Source organism: Sander vitreus, chromosome 24, assembly GCF_031162955.1.
Source record: "Sander vitreus isolate 19-12246 chromosome 24, sanVit1, whole genome shotgun sequence".
Lineage (NCBI taxonomy): Eukaryota > Metazoa > Chordata > Actinopteri > Perciformes > Percidae > Sander > Sander vitreus.
In genome coordinates, this window is record NC_135878.1 from 13,424,033 (window position 1) to 13,450,731 (window position 26,699).

The following is a 26,699-nucleotide window of genomic DNA, read 5'->3' on the forward strand; positions in this document are numbered from 1 at the left end:
GGCAGGGAGCTCTCCAGAACCCCCTCACCATCTCTGAAAGCATAACTAGTCGATCACAAGTGGCTCAACAGGTAGATCTACAGATAAACTCATCTTTTTATGGCGAGTGGATAGTGTCATTCAAAGGATACCCAGGAGAAGGAGAAGGAGCAGGCTACCCTTCCCGTCGTCGCCAAACTTTGAATTGATTTAATAGGGATTGCAGACGAGAGACCAGCGGCGACTAGGCGGCGAGTGCATCTTAGAAACATTTTCCGATGGTGACAGCGTATGTTAAAATTCCCATACAAATGTATGCCTACTAAAGACGTCTAAACTAAGTACGTTGCCTTACAAACATGTGAAACACACATCTTCATTATCTAAAGACGCCTGAACTATGTACGTCGTCAGTGTGACTTTTCCCCTAACTTTATTGATTGATTGAGAACAGTACAGTATATATTCTCATCATTTAGATTCACATTTTGTTAAGTGTTCTTTTGCTTACTTTCTGTTGCTTATATGTTACTAATTAATGTGTGGCTAATAATATATCATGCTTATAAAAAAGTATTAAAATGATGAATGAACACTTGGAATGTTTGTTCGGAATTTCTCTATGGCAATAAGAGACAGATGCCGCCAGCATTAGCTACCTTAGCTCAGCTGTCCAAACAGCAATCCTGAATAAAATAGCAAACAACAATCATCAACTGTCTTACGCCTTAGGACCTTAACGAAGGTATAGTCACAAGATATATGATCAAAATCATGAAAATTACAGCTTATAGCTGGGGCGCTTGCTAGCCTTAGTGACAGTTGCGTCCACTTGTTACCCAAAATGAATGTCAATTCCCTCAAAAAATATGAAGGTGCTTGAGTGACATTTACCCATTACAGAATAAATAAGTCAGTGACTTGGCTGGTCTTCATAGCTTTACTGGAGTTATTGCCAACTAGCTAAAGAACAGAGTGCCAGCCCACACAGTGAGATCGTGGTGCCTTTGATTCAAATCTGATTTTTTTTTAATTGGGGGTATCTGCAAAGATACTTAATAAATAAAGAACTTATATTTCATATTTTCATCAGACACTGCTTTATTGGCCAAGTAAGTGTAAACACAAGGGAATTCGAGTCCGGCTTTTGTGTTGCTTTCAACACAGAAACAGACCTAACGTTACTGCTAAAAGCAAAGATGAACAAGGTATGTTAAACATGAATGTTTGACTACTGTGTACAGATATAAGTTGTATATAATAAAGTGTATACATGCATATGCATATACGCATACGTACATAAAGTTACATGTTAAACAGATCTATGAAGCTTATAAACAGTAAGGCCATTAGTGCAAATGATCCAGTAGATGGCGCCAATGTTCAATCAATGTTAGAGTTACAATGCATTCTTCCAACAGTGCAGGTCACATTAGCTGATGATGTACTACAATTTCATTTATCGTATTATGTTTATACTGTCAGTACTTTTAGAGCAACTTGTATAATGGATAAAAGGGCCTGGAACATGTATATGTTGAATGAATTGAAAGATATTTTAACCTATAGCTAAAACTTATGCCTATTGTATATTTATTGACTTGAATTCACTCAATACATTTTGAGTCATTGATGTACACTGGCGACGGTGTAGTCTATCCACACGTTAGAGTCACACGACAGTCTCCTTCGGTAGGTTATCCGTGCCACAATCCACCCACCATAATCTTTCAGGCATTTGACCGAACGGGTTGACACTTCAGCGTGAGAAATCGGGAGTGTGGTGTGTGAGCGTGTGGAACCAATCAAATGCGTGTATCTCACGACCAATGCGTGAGAGTTGGTAGCCCTGATAAGATCAGTGGTTGAATGTAACTAAGTACATTTGCTCATGTACTGTACTTTGTACATGTATTGTACTTTTTGACTTGGATTGACTGCACAACACAGATTCCAGCAGTACTAAATGAGGTCTCTCTGTTCTCTAAAGCCTCTGGTTGACGTTTAAATATGATAAAATGTGAAATATATACACTATTCACGATTACCCTCAGATTATTGTGTATACTAAACCTGTAACTTTGAAGTTAAATATTTAAGGATCATAGTTCAAAGAATAAGAATATAAGGGAAACATCTACTGTAATATAGAAAATGATATTCAGAACAGTTAAACTATTCTAAACATACGGGGATCAGGAGAGATCCCCTGCTGGCTAGCAGCTCTCCTGATCCCCGGCTGGCTAGCAGCTCCTCCTGATCCCCGGCTGGCTAGCAGCTCTCCTGATCCCCGGCTGGCTAGCAGCCTCCCAGAATCCCGGCTGACACCCAGCTTCCCTGAGCCCCAGCTGGCGTCCAGCCTCCCTGAACCAGCTATGCCCGTTCCCTCTGAGACTTTGCCAGTCTCCGTCGCCCATGAGACCTCCCCAATGACGTGCCGGTCTCCGGTGCCCCCGAGACCGCCCCTGAGACCTACCCAGTGATCTTGCTGGTCTCCGGCACCCATGAGACCGCCCCTGAGACCTCCCCAGTGACTGTGTTGGTCTCCGGCGCCCCTGAGACTGCCCCTGAGACCGCCCCTGAGACCCTGCCGGTCTCCGCCGCCCCTGAGACCGCCCCTGAGACCACCCCTGAGACCTCCCCTGTATAGGATCCCTATTGACATAGAGATAGAACTCTAACAATTGAAGCCTGTCAGTGGCAAAAACAGCACTTTAGTGGACAAAATTGGCGATGCACATTTTGTCAGCGTTTCCTATAGTTTTTGTTTCAAGTGTTTCCTGATTTATTGCCTGTATTTTTGACCACATCTATTGGATTTGTACCGTTGCCTGGATTGTTTATTCGTTAACAAACATACTAACCTTTTACTCCATGTTGAGTCGAGCATTTGATTCCGACATTGTACCCTGTCACATTTGCCCTTTAGAATTACATTGCAGCCCGGTTTACGGCTACCGGTAACAATGTTTTGCTAAATTCTGGACCAATTTCAAAGATTTTTGTTGACGTTAGCTTTTTAGACATCAATGCATGGAGAAATAGGGTCCAGGTTTAACAAAAAAAAACACACACAAAATAACCCTTCATTCATGTCTTCTTCGCCTTGCAGGATAGATTGTAATACAATAAGGACTGTGAGCTCTACCTGAGCTACGTGGAGCCCATGGTGGAGGTGAAAGAGCCGAAGCGCACAAAAGAGCTGGTGGAAGAGTTTCGGAAAGCAGGAGGGGTTGGAGAAAGACTGCAGAGAGGCCTGGAGAGGAAAGCGGACAACACTGAGAACTGAGTGAGCTCAACAACTACACCAACAGCTGTAGACCCTTTCACTGACACAATGGGGGTGATCTGCTCACACATTCTGCAGTGTTTTAGCCCTAAATCACTCATTGAGACACGTTCTGCCAGTGACGGAGAGCTCATAGACACAGTGTGGGCTGGGATTTCTATAAGATCTCCAAGTTTAGAACTATGCTTTTACCGCATTTAAACCACTCGTGTAAAAGGTTAATTTCTTATAAACTTAAGTCTATGACAGAGAGATAGGGTGGTGCTGCAGACAGGGGGTGGACTAAAGCATGGATTAGAAAACTAGTCGCTACTGCTGGAAAGCCACTCGGGGAGCAAACAAACGCCTCACTGATGTTAACAAGGCTCTTCCTCCTTCATGGGTTTGTGTGTGTGTGCTGCCTCGTCCCACCAGCATCACTGGCTTGGTCGAGCAACTGGCGCCTGATTGGCTGCAATAGTGTTTTCGGGCTCTTCCGCTCCTGTTTGTTTTCCATTTAGGAATACCAGATTTATTTATTTTTTTTCAGCGCACACAACAAAAATCGAGAGCCAAGTGACCGTGAGGAGATATTCGTTTAATTTGACAAAAACTGAATTGGATTTACATTGCTTACTGCACCTTTTAATTTGGAAGAAGACCATGCCCAGAAACATTTGAAGTGTTTATACACATGAAGTAAAGGCACCAGCTTCTTCACAAACTCAAAATACTTTATCTGTCAGTCTGTACGTATCTTTTTGTCACCTATACTTTGTAACTCTTCGTAGATGACAGACCATTTCATGAAGGTTGAGTTTGAAAATCGTAACCCTTTGTTGGGCTCTACAAAGTATGGGGTTATCGTTCCACGAATGGACTTCACAAAAAGGGACAAATAAGGTAAACACACACACACAAGAACCCTCCCCATGTAGGACAACTGAGGCCGGACCATCTAGCCATGCACTCCATCCCCTTGAGGTTCCGTTTGAATGTTTGAATATCTTTGTTTGACCTGTGATGAAAACTTCAGCATATTCTCACAAGTAAAATCATTATCAACTTAAATCTATCAATTTACCATTAATGAATGGTTATTATGAAGTGTTACGCAAATCTCGAAACCAAAAAGCCTCAAGTGTCCTGAATAAGTAACTGTGATCAACTCAAAAAGTGAAAAGCTTTCTCGTGATCAATAAACTGTAACAGTCCAACATTAAAATCTTGAGACAAATCAATAATTCAACTTTATTTATAGTATCAAATCATAACAACAGTTATCTCAAGGCACTTTACAGATAGAGTAGGTCTAGACCACACTCTATAATATACAAGGACCCTGTTGTGTGGGAGACAGAACGGACCCAAACGCTAGGCTCAGCAAAAACAGGTTTATTGGGAAAACGGGGAAGAGTGGGGAGGTGGACGCCAAGGACAGGAGTGAGGGCTCTGGGGCTGAGGTAGGATGGGGAAGGAGTCTACGGGGATAGGAAGGCGAGGGAGCTTGCTGGGATAGGATGGTGAGGGAGCTAGGGGAGCGCGGGGGAACCCGGGTCCGCGGGAGCCGAGAAGGAGGCACTGGAGTCCAGGGAATATGGGAGTCGAGGAGGGGATGGCTGGAAGCAGGAGCGGAGGCAGGGTCGAGCAGGGAGCCGTGAGGAGGGGACCGAATGGTGAAGCCAGCTGACTGGAGGTAACTGAGTCAGATAGGGTCAGCAACAGACAAGGTTTTTAGAGAGCTTGTATTGCGTGTCACCGGGACGGTTGAAGCAAATGTTTTAATTTCCCATAACCAGACATCGTGGTTATGGGACTATGAGTGGGCGACTGCTCCAACGGAAGCACAGAGAAGCGCGTAACATTGCACCTCTGATTACTGATATCAACCTTGGATTGTCATGATTTATGACCGATAATAGACTCGGTCAGATTTCTTGATATGAGAGCGGTCCGTCTAAAGTGGGATGAATGCCGTCTCTCCTAATCAGACCAGGCTTTCCCCAGAACGCCATCCAGTTATCTACATAGCCCACATCATTAGCTGGGCACCACCCCGACAACCAGCGGTGAAGGATGACATGCGGCTATACATGTCATCGCTGATCAGATTTGGCAGGGGTCCAGGGAAAACTAGTGTCCGACATTGTCTTTGCATATGCACAAAGTGACTCAACATTAATTTTAGTGATCTCCGATTTGCGTAATCGGGTATCATTACCACCTACCTGAAGTATGATCTTACTGTATTTACGGTTATTTTTAGCCAGCAGCTTTAGATATTCTACATCGCCCGCTCTGGCCCCAGGGACACACACGACCGCAGCCGCTGGAGCCGCCAACTTCACGTGCCGCAGTATAGAGCTCCCCAATAACCAGAGTTGGCTTCTCAGGGATTATCACTGAGTGGGGAGAAACTGTTAGAAAGGCGAAGATGTTGGTGGTTAGCCATAGGCTCCAGTTCAGAGCGACCGCCACCATGTGCACTCCCCGGTTTAGAGCTAGCGCTACGCTTCCTTTGGACAGTCACCCACTCACCCGGCTGCTCAGGGCCTGCCGGGGGGCTGCTAACAGAAGCTACAGTATGTTGGTCCGCACCAGCTACGGAGCGCTGGCTAGCTATGAAAGCATATGATTTTGATTCCATGGTGCAGGCTGCCGTGCCTCAAATTCACTAAGCCTCGCCTCCAGAGCACTGAAGTGTACATTTATTACATATATCTTTATCACTAAAGGAGGCATATGAATAGCTAAACATCTGACACACAGCAAGAGAGAGCAGGAGAGGGAGAGAAATTAGCCATTGGCTAATGGCAAAGCTAAAGTAGCTAACAGCGTTTTAACAATTGTGAGATCAGTGAGGCAATCGCTGTAAGAGAAGAAAACTATACGTGCTTGATTATAACTAGTGTAGTATGCAATCCAGGCACTTAGCCGCTAAATTAAACAATAAAGCAGAGTTGAGTAAGTTAGCACGTGACAATGTCAAATCATTGTGAGACATTTACCCCAAATCAGTTGTCAAGAGTCGTACTGTTGTATAATGTGGCTCTGGAAGTAACTTTTCAAAGGCTGAGAAACTACATCTGCTAGGGTTGGGTACCAAATCCGGTACTTTTTAGTTACCGACCAAATTACATCGGTACTACAGAAGACCGATTCACGTTAAATCAAACAGTGACAAATTTTGGTACCTGTAAGCGAGAGCTTATCTGTCCTGTCTGTCCTCTCTACATGTTGACAGAGAGCCGGGCTCCCATCTGATAAACGCACACTTTCAGAGGTGCGGATGGAACAAAATGACATCGCTTCAGCAGTTTGTTTAACGTTAAGTCACAGTGAGTCACCGCAATGCCGGTAAAGCGGTTGCAAATGTGGTTAACATTTCAAAACTCCACGCAGACAGAGCTTCGCTGAAATATAATAAAATGGCAAGCCGAAAGCAGTCGCGGTGCAGTTACAGTTCCACTTCTGCTGTGTGTCCATTGTCGGCGTTATTTCCCCGCTTCCAATGCATTGTGGTAGCGTCGCGGGGACTTAAGAGAAGCGGGGTTGTCGAGGCGCCCGCTCCTCATTTGCATAAAGTTGAATTCAGCCAACTTTATGCAAACGAGGAACGTCCAGCTCGGCTCGCCACCTCTCAGAAGCTGACGAAAATCTTTTACACTGACCTTTGTCGATCTGAAATGAAGACAGATTCAGCAACTGCAAGGCCTATTTCTCGCTTAAAATGTTTTCAGAAACGCATTTTGGTGAACTATTTTCATGAAATACGAGATTGTATTCCGAATGAGCCACCATTATGGTCGGTTTTGACATTCGGGAGCAGCCAGCCCCATGGGACATGTTCGTCCAATCATCTACAACCATCGCAGTTCTTCGCTTGTCAGGGTGATCCCATCCGTGAAAACAAGGCGTATATGGACATGTACCATTAGACAGATAGGAAGTGTTCTCTATGCCCTTTTAACTGACTGACAGGCTGGAGATTGTAGGCATAGACTGTTAATATTAATAGACAAAGCATCCGGTTCGGCGGAGTGCTGCAAATGCGGAAGTGCCTTAAACCTGCATTCTATCTGAATTCAAGCAGGGGGCGACAAGTGCGTTGCCAAAGGAGTTTGGTTTCTGTAGAAGTCTATTAGAAAGTGACCCACTTCTCACTTGATTTATTACCTCAGTAAACATTTTTTTTATGAGTTTATGGTCTGAATCGCTAGTTTTAAGTATTGTGCAATACAGAATGATGTTCATTTTTTGAATTATGGTCTTGTTGATTTTAAAATCGGCAATAAAGCAGGGGGTGTTTTAGGGCGTGGCTATGATGTGATTGCCAGTGAAAGTGTGTAACGTAACGTGGCTCCTCCCTCACTCTTCCCTATCGTCTAAAATCGTCACATCCGTAACAAGGATGGCTGCGCCCGTAATGGCAAACTCGACTCATAGCAGATCTCCACAAACCAATGGGTCACGTCACACATGCTCTGTCCATTAATATTAACAGTCTATGATTGTAGGCCCAACAGTGTTCTCTATGCCCTTTTGACTGACTGACAGGCTGGAGATTGTAAGGCAAGGGAACTTTATTTCTATAGCACATTTCAGCAACAAGGCAATTCAAAGTGTTTTACATAAAACATTAAAGAGCAATTAAAAAGTGATAGAAAATAAAAACTAAAAGAGAATAAGACAAAGGCTAAAATAGAGTAAGATACAAATATAGTGTGAGACATGAAAAACAAAAAATACAAAAACATTTTGGCATCTTATACACTGTACTTTATTGCTATATGAAAATACACACCAAAACAAATTAACAAAGCCAAACAGCCCCTGAATGCCACATGTCTCTAGTTTGTGGCTGTAAAGTTTCCGGTAAGATCTCACTACAATGAAATGGCTCCAATGGGGACTAACATCATCACACATGAATACACTTGGGCTCACTGAATCAACATGAGTCTCAACTTTCCAGTCAGACCTAATTTATGCAACTTCAGGACTGTTTAGGGCCCTCCGTGTTGTAGTGTGAATCAATGGTTAAGTACACATGTATTCGATTTTGGATTTTCATTTCAAATTCAGTTTTATCAACCAACTTTATGGCTGAATACAATTTGCACATGTATAATATAGGGCACCACCTCGTTGAAAAGCAGAAGGCACTAAGATTGAATGGAATAAACCGTCAAATCTTAAGTATAACGTAATTTAATCACAAAAGGTATTCCAATCAACAAATACAGTATTTCAGTTTTTAAATCGGATACTGTGAATTTCGTAGCTGCAAATTGACCCAAAATTGTACTCATGAACAAGATAAACGGACGTTTTGCTCTCTGTCTTTATAAGAACACTATTATCTGTGGTTGGATCAGTTTTAGTATTTGTATTTGGCACCAATATCTATATGTAAGACTATTCCAAAAATGTAATGGTTAAAGCTGAAAACGCAGTTTTACCACATCTTAGAGAGAACAACGATATAATCCAGGGTATAACGGTTTGTTTTCATTCAATCTTTATTGAAAATATTTGTGTGTGCCTCAAACACTGTATCATGGGTAACGGCGAACTGTGAGCTGACTATCAGTACTACCTTCCAACTAGTGTAGGCCTCCTTAATTTCTCTTATTATGTAGGTGAAGAGACTAAATTTAAGTTAAAGATGGAGGCAGAGCTACATTACTCAAGTACTGGGTGTGTAGTCCTTCAGTGCCTCGTCCTCTGAACACCACATGATGGCGCTAACACACAAGCTGCAGAAGTTACAGTGCCCCTCTGAACTGACTTGGTTGTACAGCGATCATCTCTCGCCCCATTCGCTGTTCAGATTGCTACTTTAGGCTGCTGGTGACAGTGCACATGGCGGATCATTTATTGTCAGTCGTACTGTACTGAATCTTGCTAGCATAGCGTTAGCTCTCTGGCTCGTAGCTGTCTGAGCTGAAGGGTTCTAGGAGCTGAGCGGAATGTAAATATTTTCATTCATATCTAAGGTCGGTCTTAATTACTGGAGCAGTGAACAATGTTTGCATTGCATGAGAACCTTTATGAGATGTGAATGATTGTTCCAGGTATTAGTCAAAAAATATATATATTAATGGTCTTAGCAATTTTCTTTTTTAGCAAGTGATCACGGTATAAGTGGGGCAAACATCAGTGTCTGCGCTTACTAAGACCTGTTTTCTTTAACTAAAAGTGGATAATCATTAATAAAGCAACTTATTCCTGGACACAGCAAAGTATAAGAAGCAGTCTGATTGTTGTCTGCACCTGGGTGTTCTCGTCGTAGCCTACGTAGCTCCGTTAATATTACAGATTCCTCCTCCTTGCCACCGAGCGCAGTCCCCGGCGTAATTCCCTTCTGTCTTGTTGGTGTGCGTGTTGATTTGCACTTTCCTTCTTAGTGGGCCTCCCTTTTTTTTTTTTTATCCATTTATTTTTATTAACTTCTCAACTTTGTCTCCTGCCTCCTTCAATATAACCAAAAGTCCTCCTTTGAGTTTTTTTGGTTTTTTTGTTTTCTGTTTTGTCTTCTCTCGATTACTCTTTTGTCTTGTTGTCTGTATTAACCCCAATTTCTGTCTTGCTAATGTTTGGCACCACTGTTTAGCTCTCCGTTGTTATATTGACCTGGATATCCTGCTTTTACCTTGCTTTGTAAACTCTGTTTTTACAGGCGCTATGGAAGTGTTATAAGTTATTGTTGTTATTATTATTATTATTATTAGATAAGACCAACAAAGAGTCAGTGTTGGCTATCCAAAGCAGCATCTTCACTGTGTTTGGATGGAGCGATGCTCCCGTATGAGACGTTTCACAACAATGCCACTGACCAAGTGCTGCATGGAGGAGGCAGTCAGTGGAACAGTGGAAACCGCTGGTTTGACAAGGGGATGCAGGTGAGATAACACTTATGACATTTTTAAACTAAACACTGATGTTTTTTCTGGCACGAGTAATGGGGACAGATATCACAAATTAGAAAAATCACACCAACGACCGGGTGTTGCCAACTCTTTTACAATGAAAGTAGCTAGCACTAGCGCCAAAAGTTGGGAGCTGGGTTAAATTACAATTGCTCCTATTCTAAAACAAACAAGTAAGAAAACACAGAGAAATTATAATTAATATAGTACGGAAATAAGTATGAAGAAAATGTGCCATCTTTGCTACAGAGCGGCAGCTACAGGACAACCAACGTGTTTTCAAACTTGTGAATATGGCGGGTAAGGAAGCTGCAGGGGGTTGCGATTGAAACGGTGAAAACTGAACTGTACAAATGTCATTTTTTTACATTTCTTTCCCCGATAAATACCACTGTACTGCAGTCCGCCTGGGTCTTGCAGTCGGTGGGAAGCGTCTGCATGCCTGCGTCCCAAAACTGCGGCCGCCTTGATCGCGTGACGTTATTGTTGCCCACGTGTGCATGACATCAGACACAGAGATTCACGTCAACTGAATCTCTCTCTTTTTCCGGCGCTGTTTGTCACTTTTGCCAAAGTCTTTGCCTCTTTTTCCGATGTTTTTCGATGGCTGAGGAACTTCTTTAGGACTTTATGTCGACCAAACTGTAAGTGAGGAGACTATATGACACATGCAATAATACAGTCAAAGATATTTGACCATTTCTTTGATTAAGTAAAAGCATATCAATAAAGCAAACGCATCTGGCCCTTGATGATGATTCATATTTTCCAGTGTGGCCCTTAGTGAGGTTGAGTTTGACACCCCTGCTCTAAACGGTCATCTTTTTTTTCTTTTTTTACCTTTTTCATTTGCTACCAGGGTAGCATACTGTGTAGGATGGGGATCGGGTACACATGCGGTAATCTCTGCAACAACAAGGTGCTGCTGGGATTTGAACCCAGGATCTCCTGTTTACTAGACAGGCACTTTAACCAACTAAGCCACAGCACCACCGTAAGCACTACAGTAATATAAAGCCATCAGTTCTCTTTCAACTTGTGTAAGCTGTATAAGTTACTGACTGATTGATCCATTCTACCATTTACTAAAACTGAGATTTTACTGAGACTGTTAAAGTCCCCAACAGCAATGAGCAGGGAGTGTGGATGTTTTCTCGCCACGTCGGTCGGAGATTTACTGATGCTAAAATGGAGAATATGTATTGTACACAGAGTGAGCAGCAGCTTCTTATGGAAGTACGATAACGTGAAGCACATTTATTTGTGAAAAATGAAGCACAGCGAAAGGAAGCATGGCAGACGATCGCGGACCGACTGCCCCGATTGTAAGCAGCCTAAAAATGTACCGACTGCTGCTACTGAATCACACAGTTCAAGGAGTTAATTATTTGTACAAATTAACAGTTGTACTCTTTTGCGTTTAAAAGTGAGAAGATGTACACCTAATGTTACGCAGGAAATTTACCAGTTAGATCAATTACAACCACTCATCTACAATGCTAGAATATGCTGTGTAAATCTCTCTCTCTCTCTTTCCCTCTCTCTCGTATGGGCTAAAATAACAAATTTCCAAAGTAACATATTAGCTTCTACTGCTCGCTTTTTAGGCAAACTGTTTTTTGTGCAAACGACAAGTGATTACTTTTTTTCAATGTATTTCAGAGTTTCCTTCTTTGCACAATGGCTGTCGCATGCATAATTATAAAAATAAGTCACAATGTTAAAATAATATCAATACTTAACAAGCAATATGTACCCGATTTATTTTAATGCAGGATAATAATAATAATAATAATAATAATAATAATGAGGTAAAACCACTGTTGGGTGGTTGGGTGGTTTCAACAGACAAGGCCCCCGGAAACAGAAAAGCCAGAGTTTCCCTCATCTCAGGGTTAACAAACTCAGTTTTCACTAAACCTGCTTTCTGAAACGGACCCCAGGGAGTAGACCATGCAGTCACAGCAGCCAATTGGACATGCAAACCGTAAATGACTATAAAGAACAAGGCCATCCTATAATGTTATATTGTTACTGGAACGTTTTTAACCAATTCTGTAGTGTTCCCTGGACGCAAACCAGTGAGAGCCATTAAAAAGATTATAAATTATATTTCTGTTAATGATCATGGGGTTGCGGGCTCAGAATGGGATCAGTAGTAGGCTAGCGTACTTTTTCGCCTGCAGGATTGCACCTAAATGAAATAATAGGTGTAATGCTTGCTCTTGGGGGAATTACTAGAATTGTTGGGGCTTTGTAAACTATAGAGCGTGGTCTAGACCTACTCAATCTGTAAAATGTCTCGAGATAACTCCTGTTATTTCATACTATAAATAAAACTGAATTGAACACCATTCCAGTTTTCACCATTAACATTATAGGTTACCTGTGATTAAATGTGAAATGAATCCACTGTCAGTGTATTGACTCGAGCGCCAAATCTCTCTCTTTTGCAGCAGCCGCTATGTTGCTTTTTTTTTTTTTTTAACGAAATACATGTTCAGACTCGCTGTTTGTGCGCATGAGTATTTCCGCCGACCAGTTTGTTTGTGGTTGTTGCCATGGTGAATCGTAGTTCCATGGCTCTATTCACGCTGCCTTTTTATAGTGGTGGTGGTGCACGCGCTTAGCTCTGAGTGAACCTACGAACAACAATGTTGTAAAAGAAAACCACACAATTACAACACGTACAGAATTTACCAAAAGAAAAAAAAAAAAAGAAGTCTTCGTCTTCATCACAATATCATGTTATTACAAAACAAGTAGATATGCAAAAAAACCACTAACAATCAAATCAGGATCACCTGAGCAGGCAGACAGACAGGGACGGGGAGGAGCAAAACAAGTGGGGTGCTTGTAACACTCGCGTGTTGGGTTCTCATGTGCATCTCTAAGTGTCCACTCCGTACAAAATATTTCTTACAGATGGTGCAGCTAAACGATTCCTCTCCTTTGTGGATTGTCATGTGTTTCTTTAAACTTCTACTCATTGTGAAAGCTTTCTTACAGATTGAGCAGCTAAATGGTTTCTCTCCTCTGTGGATTCTCGCGTGCGACTGTAAATTTCCATAATCTGTAAAAGCTTTCTTACAGACTGAGCAGCTAAACGGTTTCTCCCCTGTGTGGATTCTCATGTGTTTCTTTAAACTTGCATTCACTCTAAAAGCTTTCATGCAGACCGAGCAGATAAACGGTTTCTCCCCTGTGTGGATTCTCACGTGTGCCTGTAATTCCCCATTCCCTTTAAAAGCTTTCTTACAGACCGAGCAGATGAACGGTTTCGCGCCAGTGTGGATTATCATGTGTGTCTGTAAACGTCCACTCTCTGTAAAAGCTTTCTTACAGACTGAGCAGCGAAATGGTTTCTTTGTATGAAATTTCGTGTGCTTCGTCAAATACCCATTGGTGCTAAATCCTTTCCCACACTCAGAGCAGCTAAATGGTTTCTCGCCTTTATGCGTTACCATGTGTCTCTTTAGATAGATACTGGTGCCAAATATTTTCCCACACTCGGAGCAGCTAAATGCTTTCTCACCAGTAGTACATCTTGAATCGCTAACAGGGGATCTATCATTATTCAGAGAGTTTAAACCTGACTGAGGTTCTCTGGTCTCTTTCCAATCAGCACTGTCATCAGTCTCAGGTTCAGAAGAGTCTCCAGTCTCGTCATCAGTGTCTGGTTGTAAATGTGTATCTGCATCCGAGTTCATGGCTGGTTCTGGTCCTCCACAGTTCTCTCCACCAGCTTCTGTTTTTATCGCTTCAGTTTGTCTTTGATGAAGCTGTGAGAACTGAGGTTTCTCTTCATCATCTTCACTCTTCACAGGGACCAGCGTGCATGGGAACTGACCGATCCGGAGTTCCTCCTGCTCCTCTTTAATGTGTGGGGGGGGGTTTGTGTCCTCCTGGTCCAGACTGGAGCTCCACTCCTGCTGATGTTCTTCACCAACAATCACTTTCTGGACATCTGAAAGTAAAGCTGAAACACAAACACAGCTATTAATGTAAACATAATATAAATATCAGGATTTTCAATTAAAAGATTTTTTTTCTAGCACAATATAAGGGTGACATGAATGCAATATGAGTTTACAGAGGGTCAGCTGAATGCACCATGAAGTCCAGTCGGAGCCAACAGATTTAACAATTGTTTGTTTACATAACTCACAGGGTAAGGCAAAATGCCGTCGCACTGGTAGCTCAAAAGAAGCATGAGGATTGTCCAGTTCTGTTGTTTCTAGGGATGCAACAATTATAGACTTTGTTATAATAAAATAATCAGTTTCATGATTATTATTCATTATTTCACTGTTAGTGTGTGAAATCACTATAATCACTGTAGATTTTAATTTGTTGTAATGCTGCCCTTTGAAAGAAATAATTAACAGTTTTAAATATTTTGAAAATGATTATATAATCAACCTTTTATTCAATTGGCAATTCAAGGCGGGGTTTCAGTTAGGACATCACTTCCTTGTGTACTGACTGACAGTCCCGGGCTTCCACTTCACTCAAATCCAGTCGTCAAGGCCACTTCTGTTCTCAGTGTTCGGTAAGTTTAACGTTATACCTTCGATAACGTCCATACTGTCTGTTCAGCCTTGACTTTAGACATTACCAGTGGTTTATTGCAGTAAGACCTTGTTGGTATTTTGTGTTTATTTACATGATGAGGCATTACAATTAGCGTTACCCTGGGTTAGTAGCTTGCTAACAATCCGGGCTAACACAAGCAAAGTAACTTTGCTAAAGTTAGCCTCGTTTACTGCTGGTTGCTCACTAATTTACAACGCTAGTGCCAACAGTGAAGGCAGAAAAAGGTCTGAAGTAAACACACAAGCATTTCAACCCCTTATCAACCTAACACCAGTCAGGGAAGCATCAATGGGAAGCCTTTAGCCAACTGTAACGTTATATACTCTCGTTCTATAGCCTGTCAAAGACCAAGTGATACACTTTCGCAATGTTCATATGTATTTATTGCTCAACATATGCTGACAAGTTCCGTCAAGTAGTACGACAGGCAGTACAAAAATTGGTTGTCTAAAATGTAAACAGCGCATTAATTATGCCATAATGTTAAGACCTAACAACGTTTTTTGTGCAAAGCTTTTTTTGATTTGAGGAAACCCACGCTGGAGCAGTGGATGTTGAACAAGAGGAGGAAGAAGTGTTAGAATCACTACTAGGAAATGGTCTTTATTCACAGTTTTAATAAATCAAAACATAGTAACGAGGCTAGGTGATCAGGTCAGGGTGATCTAGATGTTATCTAGATACAAATGTACATACTGAAGTGATGTAGTTGGCTTTCAGTGCTACATCACGAATAGTAACAAGGATTCATAAATAAATAATGGTTGTCATAACACAGAAATATAATCATTACTTTTTTTTATATCTAATCTTTAGTTTAAAAAGCCAGTGCTGCAGTTCATATAAATACTGGAGGCTAGTTTAAAAAGGGAGAAGATATCAGGAAGAACATAGGTAAAGCTGGACACTAATAGGGCTTCAAGTGTTATTTAAAAGACATCTAAATCTGCCAGACGTCATATAAATTACGGTGAAGGACTTAAATAAAAAAATAAATTAAAAAATCATCGACTTCAACAATGGAGGCATAGACTTAACAGTTGTTGGAGTTGGGCTTTGAAGGGCCAATTTGGCTTTTTCGAAGTGAGGTTGTTTGAGGTACTTATTGAAAGCTGACGATTAGCCGGCCCCCAGTTTAAACAGGCAGTAGTACGTACAAGAACGCTAAGCAATTAGCCTACTGCTGTGGACGTGGACACAGCTGAATGTATTCTAGCCAATTTAAAACTGTTTCATTCAAGTGGACACTTTATTTATAAGATTTGTATCGCTTTACCTTGCCATCAGACAGCCCTCTCTCTCTCTCTTTCGGACGTTCAGTCTCCCACTGCAAAGTTCTTCTGTATTCCCATGTTCATAAAAAGGTAAACTTAGTAAAGTATCGCCACAGTGATCAGCATTTCGTCATCGCTGTCATAATTACTCTTTTTTTATTTTCTTGTATTTGTTTAATTCATAAACTCTGGAGAGTCTGGGGCAAACAGCTGATCTGGGGTGTAATACAGTGCGCGGACTAGTTGCGCTTTAAAGTTGGAAATTGTTGAGATAATGGAAAGGGCTGTCTGAGAGACATAAAGTGGTAAAACCAAAAAAAATTATAGTGTACACTTTAAGTGATACTGATTTGTTTAGGTGGCTAACATGTCTGTGCTGTTCTGCTGCTGACCTGTCCACGGCAATTTCGTGCCTGCTTCTCGAAACTGGCGCATTGCTTACAGTCAACTGAAGGTAATAGACACCTACATCATACAAACCAACCCACTTCATAAAAGGCAAACTATCCCTTTAAGGCACTTAGCAATACTGTGTTGAAATAGCCCAGGAGTGCCAAACCTTGTGTGATGGGGATGTAGAAAGCTGCTACTTAAACAGTGATGAAATGTAGCGATCACACCGGTCACAAACTGGCTTGTCTTGTCTGTCTCGCCTGGACTGGCAGCAGCTGTTCCCTGCATTACTGGTTGAGGCAGGTAATTCAATTTAATTAAAATTTGATTTATAGTCTCAAATCATAACAAGAGTTATCTCAAGACACCTTACAGATAGGTAGTAGGTCTAGACCACAAGCTATAATTTACAAAGACCCAACAATTCCAGTAATTCCCCCCAAAAGCAAGCACTGGCGAGGGAAAAACTCCCGTTTAGGGAGAAACCTTGGGTGGTTAGGAAAACTTCCTTTTGGGGAGAAACCTCGGACAGACCCAGGCCCTTGGTGGGCGGTGTCTGGCGGTGCAGGTTGGGGGTGTGAACAGTGGCGATAATGGAACTATGACTAGCAATAATAGTTGTAGTAGTTCATGGCGTAGCAGGGCGCGGAGCAGGACCACATAATACACGTCATGCAGTGTGGAGGGCAGTGATGACATGCAGGTGGTGCAGGTCCGAGCTTGATACTGGAGACCTCCTCAAAACATTCAACTGCAGTGGACGAAGAGAACATCTTGCACTCCTCTCACTGGTAGGGACTGTTCAGACTGGTCACCTGAGAACCACCCAGATACCCACACCAAAGTTGGTCCTCGTGGTTGCCACGGCTCTCTATGCCCCACTCTCTGGCTGTGGATGGAAATGCGTTGCAGTTGTGTATCCTAAAAGTAGGGTGGTGGAAAAAAAAAAGTAGAGACTAGCTTGCTACGATATGCTATTATGACTGCAGGATTCTGCAGTTTTTTTGAAATGCTGGAATTATATTGTCCAAAACAGTCAGCTGCATGCCTTCCACGGGTAAAGTTGGATTTGGCAGGTGGGGGAGCCTGTTTGTAGCTACCGTCTGACAACGTCTATCATGGCTTCACTTGACTTTATTAGTTAAGATAGAACACTCTACTGTGCTGCTGTTAATGCAGACATGTTAACTACACTGTGTATCACTTGGTCACAACTTTTGACAGGCTATAGAACGAGAGTATGCAACGTTACAGTTGGCTAAAGGCTTCCCATTGATGCTTCCCTGACTGGCGTTAGGTTGGTAAGGGGTTGAAATGCTTGTGTGTTTACCTCAGACATTTTTCTGCCTTCGCTGTTGTCACTAGCGTTAAGTTAAATATTAAATAAATATTAAATTAGTGAGCAACCAGCAGTAAACATGGCTAACTTTAGCAAAGTTACTTTGCTTGTGTTAGCCCGGATTGTTAGCAAGCTACTAACCCAGGGTAACGCTAATTGTAATGCCTCATCATGTAAATAAACACAAAGTACCAACAACGGCCGTACTGCAATAATCTACTGGTAATGTCTAAAGTCCAGGCTGAACTGCCAGTTTGGACGTTATTGAAGGTATAACGTTAAACTTACCGAAAACACGGAGAACAGAAGTGGCCTTGACTGGCGTTGACGACTGGATTTGAGTGAAGTGGAAGCCCGGGACTGTCAGGCCGTCGCTTCCTTGTTTACTGACTAACTGAAGCCCCGCCTTGATGAGACATCTGACATGTTGCATTGCCAATTGAATAAAAGAGACCAAAAAACGTCCACAGACCGTATCCTTGAAGTTCCACTTCCGGGATTGCTCCGGTGACGCAGGACATTTCGCCAGATGCATGTACTAGCCGTTTCCTTCCGCTTTCATTGAGTTGGAATTTTAAATTTGTTGGATTAATGAGGACTATTGTTGACTGCTCCTAAGATCTCTGCATGGTCAATTGAGACAGCTAGCTAGACTATCTGCCTGAAATTTAAAAAAAACTCCATTCTAGTCTCTGTAACTCTGTGTCAGTAAGGCCTAGAATCACCCTGACACTTGTAACAAAAACTTGAGAGTATTTCCTTTCCAATGATATCAGTTCACATAGAAATCCCCTATATATTTAATGGACTGTCCATCCTCTTGTGCAAAGTTGAAGTGACGAGCAACTTAATTTCTCCACAATCTCTTGAATATAGGATATAAGACAGCTAACGATAAATAAATAATGGTAATTGTGTTTCATTGATTATATTTTTATTTTTTTATTATATGAACTCCTGTAACTCTCACCAGTAACATTTTTTAACCAAATACAGGGCTCCGAATAGGCCTGCACGCTGTTGGAAAAAACTGACATTGCGATATTTTTTTTTCTGCGATGTATATATTGCGATATGAAAAAAAGACTAATATTTACAAGACGACATAAATAGCTCTATTTGTATTAAATCATTCTCGAGTACTGGGGTGATTTTGTAGGGGAGTGCATCTACATAGAAAATAAAAATGAAAAAGGAACTCTGCTAATGGGAACCATTCTTTGTTGGACTTTAACGCTTTACAAACACCAAAGCCAGTAAGGCTCTTCGGAAGAGATTTAAAAAAAAAAAGGCGGTGATGATGTCATCAGCGCAGTAGAATGAGTCGGGTGGTGGCCGTTGGGAGTCCGGTACGGTAAACGTAAACATCACTGCCTTGACCGCTGCTACAAGAACGTTTAAAAACTGCGAGATTTGGGGTTGCCGAGGTAACTTCAGGTTCAACCCAAGGTTTTGTGTATCGCGACGGTGTATCACTTGTTACCGGGTTAAATCACCGTGGTAACTTATGCTGAACACCTAACCTGCGGAAAAGTTAGAACATTTAGAGACCGACAACCCCGTTCCCTGATGGTTTTCTTTATGAAAGATATAGATTTTAAGCGGAGGGAGTTATGTATCTTTGTCAGCTTCTTGGCAGTATGTCGCCAATGCGCCCATCGGTTTGAATTATGTTTGTGTGTGTGTGTGTGTGTATCCCACGATCACTTAACTGCCAGGGTTGCAACTTAAAGAATATAGGCTACAGCAACGAATGTTTATGGAAAGCACAAGTGTAATTCTGGTCAGAGCTTGTGCCTGGCTGATGGGGCAGTGATATTGATAAGTCTTGGGCAGGTGAGAACGCGGCAATCAAACTCTGGTGCACATCAAAAGTGGACCAAACGAGCGTACCGAGACCTGCTTGAAGAGGTGGTCTCAGTACGCTTTCATTCGAACTCTGGGGCGGTTCGTTTGTGGCGAGAACGCGATCCGTCCTCGAACTGCACCAACTACACGTACTCCGCAAGTCTGAGCTAGTGTCTCCTGTAGTCAGGTGTGTTCAGCAACCTGCGACGCAGAAGAGCAGCAGCTTGCAGTGTTCCTATCACAGAAACGGACTGCGGTCAAGCTCGCCGTCCGTCACTAGTCTCTCCGTGGTCAAACCAGCCGCCGCTAAAATTGGAGACAGGCGGCGGCAGAGCGAAGTCTCAGTGACCAGAGCAGACGTAGTCACGTCTCTTGCGAAACAACGTCCGATAATTTCAACGAAATGAGCTGGTTTGGACCACTAGACCAGAACACAGGACCTTCTTCCTGTATTTACTTTCTTGCTCCCGCCCCCAGACATATCTGACCAATAAGAGGGCTGGACGTTCTTGCCTGATTTGCAATGACGCATTTTGGTACGCTTGGATTTTTCCAGGTGTGAAACCAAACTGACCGAGGGCAAAATCGCTCCAAGTTTACCAACTCGCCAACTGATTCGGCCCTAAGCAAACAAACTACAGGTGTGAAATTTCGACGTTTAACGTGTTTAAAAAAAAAAAAAGGGGGGCAAATTTACTGGTCGCACATGTGCGACTGGATGTAAAATTCAGTCGCACACGCTCAAATTTTTGGTCACCGTCTGGAGCCCTGGGGTTTGAATCCGACCCGCTTGCTTTGCCGCGTGTCATCCCTCATCTCTCTCCCTCTTTCACGTCTATCCACCGTCACTTCACACTGCTTCAAATAATAATAAAAAAGTATTTACCTACACCTTATTCTTGTTTAAAATCATTTACATAATGATTTTAAATCAAAATCAATCGAAAGTAAGTCACAATCTTGAATATCGAATTTAAAAAAATTTAATCGTAGATAGTGCCACGCCCGGTTCAACGCGTGTTGAAGTGCTGCGAGTCAACCTCCTGTAACTAAAGGCGCTTTTCCATTACGTGGTACCTGCTCGACTCGCCTCGACTCGCCTTTTTTGGTTTTCCAATACGAAAAAAAGTCCCTGGTACCTGCTAACAGGTACTTTTTTTTTTAGTACCACCTCAGTCGAGGTTCCAAGCGAGCTGAGCCGATACCAAAAGGTGACGTGAAAGCGACAGAGGGGGGCGTCCTGAACAAACCCGCCATTTTTTAAATAGTTTAGCCAGCTGTGGTTTTTGCTGCCTCCAGCTTCATTTGAAACAAAATGTGTCTTCTGGCTGCGGCAACAACAACACATCCTCGACGTTCTGTGTGTGCGTCGCGTTAGGTCACGGCAGTTTACTGCGGCGCCGCTATATAAGACGACCAGCCACACTGAGGCGGTACTAAAATCTGCAATGGAAAACGGACGCACAGTGAGGCGAGTAGAGTCGAGTCGAGTCAAGCAGGTACCATGTAATGGAAAAACGCCATTAGCTAGAGCTAGTCAGGTTCTGGAGACCCATCAACAGAACTTTAGCCCCCTCCTCTTTCACTGAAGTGTGTTAAAGTGTGGAAGTATTGTGAGTTATGTTGACAACGTTTGCGTGGTCGACAAAAAAGCCACGGTTTGCAAGCTCTGCTACGTGCGTGTACCATTTTCTGTGCGTTTACCATTGCGCATTAGCCTAGCAGCTAGCGGATATTCCTACTGCTTATAGCTTTATGAACCAGAGCCAGCTCATACAACAATGAAGCTCACCCAACAGGGTAACCCTAACGTTAAGTAAGAAAAAATATAAGAATACAGCGTTTCCTCCTTGATAGCATAGTGGCGGTCCGCCACGGTAACATTTCAAGCACCATGGTATCAGAAATAGGGCAGACGCACAACAGGGTTTCCGCTATGTACACCGCGCACCACCGCTCCTTCGGCTGTTTATGAAAAGTCATAAAGTCGTAGCGCCGTCTGCTCCACTGAACTCTGTCTTTACTGTCCCAGACCCCAATTTAATCAGACCCCAGATGACAAGAAGAAGCTAACGTTAGCCACGCTGCTGTGACGGTCCCTCTGCCTCGCCGCTGCAGGAGACTGTGTGTATTCCTACGACACGCTGTAGTAACGTTACTGATTTAAAACAGTTTTCCAGGTTAGTGGGGGGCGATGCATACCGCTCAAAACCAACATGAAAAATGTAGCTAGTAATGTTCACTCAGCGTTTTGATTTGTTGTTAAACTATGTAAAATGAGCGGTGACGTTAAATCACCCTACGGTACCGTCTATTTTCTGGAATAGTAGAAAATTCTAGCGGAAACACTGGAATATATAACATTGTAAACGTCTCCCACCTCTCCGCTGGCCAGCTGACAGTTTCCTCTCAGAGTTCATGTTGAAGTGCCTCTCCTCGACTTCTCCCCGACCTGCGTTTGAGGAAAAATACGAAGCTCACAACATATCCAATAACACACGTTAGCAGGAGCTAGCTGTGGCTAACGTTAGCTTAGCGCGCGGACTCCCTGCAACAACAGCAGTAAACGCGTTTCCGGTCAGAGAAAGAAAACAGACCTGCTCTTTGTAGCTTCGTTTCAGGTTTTAAAACCTCATGCAGCAGTTTGTGATGTTTCTCTCTGGAAGGAGACCAAACACTGGCGCGTTTTACTCCGCCGTCCTCATCACGAGGTAAAATGCAAACAATGGGACGGAGGCCGTAGCGTCTTCCGGGACCCGGAAACACAAACACAACTTCCGCTACACTCCTCTGCCCTTCAGAATAAAACAGTGTTTTAGGAGTCGATTTTAAGATGAGATAAGATCAGTGGTTGAATGTAACTTAGTACATTTGCTCATGTACTGTACTTTTAAGGTATTGAATTGTACTTTTTGACTTGGATTGACTGCACAGCCCAGATTCCAGCAGCACTAAATGAAGTCTCTCTGTTCTCTCAAGCCTCTGGTTGTTGTTTAAATAATTATTGTGTATAATAAACCTGTAACTTTGAAGTTAAATATTTAAGGATCATAGTTCAAATAATAAGAATTTAAGGGAAACATCTACTGTAATATAGAAAATGACGTACAGAACAGTTGAACTATTGTAAATAGCTGGCTTCAGAGGGACTTCTCCATCTCCATTTATTTTCTGCGCAGAATCGATCGCCGCCCACTGCATGCCGGTTAGATTTGTGTCCGACTTGATCCCGAATGTGCTCTGACGCCATTCACACGTGGGCAACAATAACCTCGCGAGATCAAGTCGGCCGCAGGTTAGAGACGCAGGCAGCGCGGTTGCTTTTCACCGACTGCATTACCCAGGCAGACCCAAGGCATGCTGGGAAACGCCTGCCTCTCATCTGATTTAAGAGCTGATTGGTTCAGAATCGACTCAAAATGATGACATTTTATATGAACTTTTTATTGTTTTTGAATCGGAGGGATTTTAATTTGTCTCATTTAAAGGCTTACTCTGTACAGAACACATGTTGCGTGGCTGGTAATGACGTTTAGAAATCATTGAGACTAAATCCGTTCAGATTACGGATCATCTACAGCATGGGCGTCACTTTGATTTGAAATGCGCTGGGGACAGAGACGCATTCGGAAGTACATTTCCAGAAGTGCTGGGTACAATGACGCGTTCTTTTTTTTTCTCTTTCGCGCAGGTCATGTTTTGAAAGACGCTGTCCTGTAGCTTAATGAATAAAAACGTGGTTTAATATACGTAAACAATGATCAATGATTACCACATTTCCCTCTCATAATGCTCCTCATAACGACTGAAAACTGTCAAAAAATCAAACCCAAAGTCCATTTGTTATGGACGTTATCTGACATTAAGCGTTTCTGCTTCACATTTTCAGCAGGGAAGTGGAGCGGCTGTGGGTTGACTCTCCACGGTTCTCATGGGGTTTATAAGTCCTAACATGAAAAAGCTTAACGTGGTTTAATGTACCTAAACATCGATCAATCATCACCACGTCTGGTTCGGTTTTTTGACAGTTTTCAGTGGTTATCAGGAGCAATATGAGAGAGAATTTTGGTAATCATTGATCATTGTTTAGGTACAAGCTTTTTCCTCGCCATGGGCACCCCACCGAAATCGACGCCTATGATCGACAGTCTCTTCATTAAGATCAGCAACAGATCACATGTAGAGCATTTTGACAGCTACTCTGTCTTAATAAAAAACAACTGGAGACTGTGTACAAGCTGATGTATGGGTCTGATAACATTTCATTAAATCGGAATCGGACCTAACAAGATGTGAGTTTTTCTTTGACTTCCAGTTCAGCCTGAAGGCTGCTGGTATCGGCTAGAAACTGTCCAACTTTACCCCAGCTTTTTGTCACCGCTCCCTGCTGTTGCTGCCTGCTCTCGTCCACTTTACAGGCGAGGCGCAGGTCATCTCGAACGGGCCTAAGCTCTCCCCCTAGTCCTGGGTCTTCCCCGAGGCCTTCTCCCAGCTGGACGTGCCTGGAACACCTCCTTGGGGAGGCGCCGAGGGGGCATCCTTACCAGTCGCCCAAATCACCTCAACGGGCTCCTTTCGATGCAAAGGATCAGCGGCTCCGAGTTCCTCCCAGATGACCTATCTCTAAGGGAGACGCCAGCCACAATTGATCTAGACAACTTCAACTTCATGTGAAAAAAAAAAAAAAAGCATCATTATATAAGGAGAAGTGACATGGAAGTTCACATCTACTGAATATATTTGGGTTTTGGACTATTGGGAAGGGCAAAACAGGCAATTTCACTTTGGAATCTGACAAAATGCGCTGTTCATATTCTCTGTTTATTGGATTTATAGACTTAAGTATTTATTCCTTGAATATATTCATCAACAATAAAATATATATATATATAATGGATGGTTAGTTGCAGCTGTAACTCTGTCCCCTCTGACAGACTCTGCTGATGTTAACACGTCTACCGGAAATAATAAGAAGAAGACACTGACAGCATTAATGTGATAGGAACATCTCAGCAATGTTTAGGCCTACAATACAGCTGAGATATATATATATATATATATATATATATATATATATATATATATATATATATATATGTATATATATATATGTTTAGTTAAAAGTCACTACATATTTGACTACATTGTTTTGGCCATGTGTGACTGTGAAAGTATATGAATTATTATGTGAGAGAGTGTGTGGATCGGCTCTGACGGCAGAAAGCAGTAATGCCACTGCAGCTAACAAGGCCTATGGTGGGGATATTTAAACAGCAAAACTAAAAACTGTAGTTTTAAACTTGACAGAGAAAACATAACTCAACTCTTAGCTTCTGAAATAATCAATGAAGTTATGCGGCTGACTGCTGTCCTCGCAGCAGCAGTGGACAGCTCCGCTGTGTTTACAGTTTAGAGAATATTGTCCTTGTTTATAATGTATTTCTGACACCCACCCGCAATCATCTAACCCTTGTAACATAGAATATGTACAGTAGATCCGTAGGCCTGACACGTTCTGCTTATCTTGCATCCATTTAACAATTATTTACATAAAATCATCCTAATCGGGATTCATGTGGATAAATATGGGCAGGAGGGTTAGCGTGAACACAGTTGCGTGACCAGAGACGTAACAAACCCCGGGTAAATATTGGGGATGTATTTGAAAGATGGAGACAGCTTTGAGCCCAAAAGGACGCTGAGTTGGCTAATTTCCTCCTGAACAGGTAGCTAAGCATTAGCTTCAGGCTAACTTATCACGGCTAACGTTACAAGGGACGGGCATTTTATGTAATTTCAACAGTTGTGTTCTCACATTGAATTATATAGCTAGAGTACCCGAGTTGGTCACTCGCAAAAGCAATTGAGACACGGCCAGTGAAGTGATCCCGACTGGTCCTGGCTAACGCTGCCATGCTAATCCTGCTTATTGCTAACGTTACTGGAGGACCAGGCAAGCGGACCACGGCTGTTTACAAAGTGTAGCCTGTTCAGCGGCCGTAGCCGACAACGGTGAGTTATTTTAAGCCAAGAGAGGGTGGCTGTAAATCGGGAAGAGAGGACCGCGAGTTTGCAGCGTGTTTAGCGATTGTTGCCGTAATTATAAGCCGATAAAGTGTGTTCAGTCGGGTAGAGAGGATGGCAAGGTAGTGTTAATTTTTAGCGGTGCCTACCGTAATTCTAAGCCGAAAAAGTGTGTCTGTCAGTTGGGTACAGCGCTTCTCGTGAGCACGGTCTTTTATGAATGTCAATATAGACAGTATCTAACGTTAGCTACTCCGCTGTGCTGGGAAGTAATGTCTGGCTATGTGAGACGAGCGTCTAGCAACATTGTTGTGAATGCTGCGGTCCTAGCCTGGCAACCTCCGTGAACGTCGAGTCTGGGGAGGAAGGGGCTGGGGAGACGACTCTCTCCAGTATTTAGAATTTGTACTGCGGTAACTATTTTAAACACTAGTTGTTAGTATTACATATTGCACCTTTAATATCCATAATGTTACATATCACTTTTGGGCTCTGGGAAATCAGGAATTAAGTTTGTTGTCAATAAAGAGATCACTGTATGTAAATGCCGGTGACACCATCGTATTGAGGTAGTCAACTGATAAACAGGCACTGCTGGGATTTGAACCCAGGATCTCCTGTTTACAAGACAGGCGCTTTAACCAACTAAGCTACAGCGCCTCGCACTGTTTTTAACAAGCGGTTTACTCATTTTTTCGGGGCTGAACGTGGCCCAGGTGTGCACCAGGATCCTGTGACATCACTGTTGACTGAGGTCAGAGGTGAAATAAACTTGAACTTTAACGTCCAAGACACTCAATGGACCGACTGCCTGATATGAGCTTCTTCCAGGCTCTTCCTTACAGCGAGGGGGAGAGGTAATAATCAATTTACTAGTTATTAGTTATAGTAACTAGTAGTTATCACAACAGCATAATTAGGCCAAATGAACAGAAATGGCTGATGAATAAACTAGGTGTATATTGTAGCTTAAACTTGACTGATTAATACATTCTTCCATTTACTATAACTGATATTTTGCTGAGGTTTGCACTGTTAAAGTCCCC

The 26,699-nt window shown here is 42.5% G+C and overlaps 1 protein-coding gene and 2 non-coding genes across 3 annotated transcripts in view; all 3 read right to left on the reverse strand.

Moving 5' to 3' along the window:
- The window catches only part of LOC144512834 (uncharacterized), a 36,657-nt gene extending 14,282 nt beyond the window's left edge, over positions 1–22,375 (reverse strand). Inside the window, exons 1-2 of the mRNA XM_078243784.1 lie at positions 22,227–22,375; positions 22,010–22,081 (exon numbers count right to left, since the gene is read on the reverse strand). Coding sequence (XP_078099910.1) covers positions 22,010–22,049 — 40 coding nt within the window. The 5' untranslated portion in view covers positions 22,050–22,081; positions 22,227–22,375. The remainder of the gene's footprint in view (positions 1–22,009; positions 22,082–22,226) is intronic.
- trnat-agu (transfer RNA threonine (anticodon AGU)) lies at positions 11,097–11,170 on the reverse strand. The gene has a single exon. It is a non-coding gene; the product is annotated as a tRNA-Thr (tRNA).
- A 3,864-nt stretch (positions 22,376–26,239) lies between the features above and the next one.
- Positions 26,240–26,313, reverse strand: trnat-ugu (transfer RNA threonine (anticodon UGU)). The gene has a single exon. It is a non-coding gene; the product is annotated as a tRNA-Thr (tRNA).
- Positions 26,314–26,699: the final 386 nt, after the last annotated feature.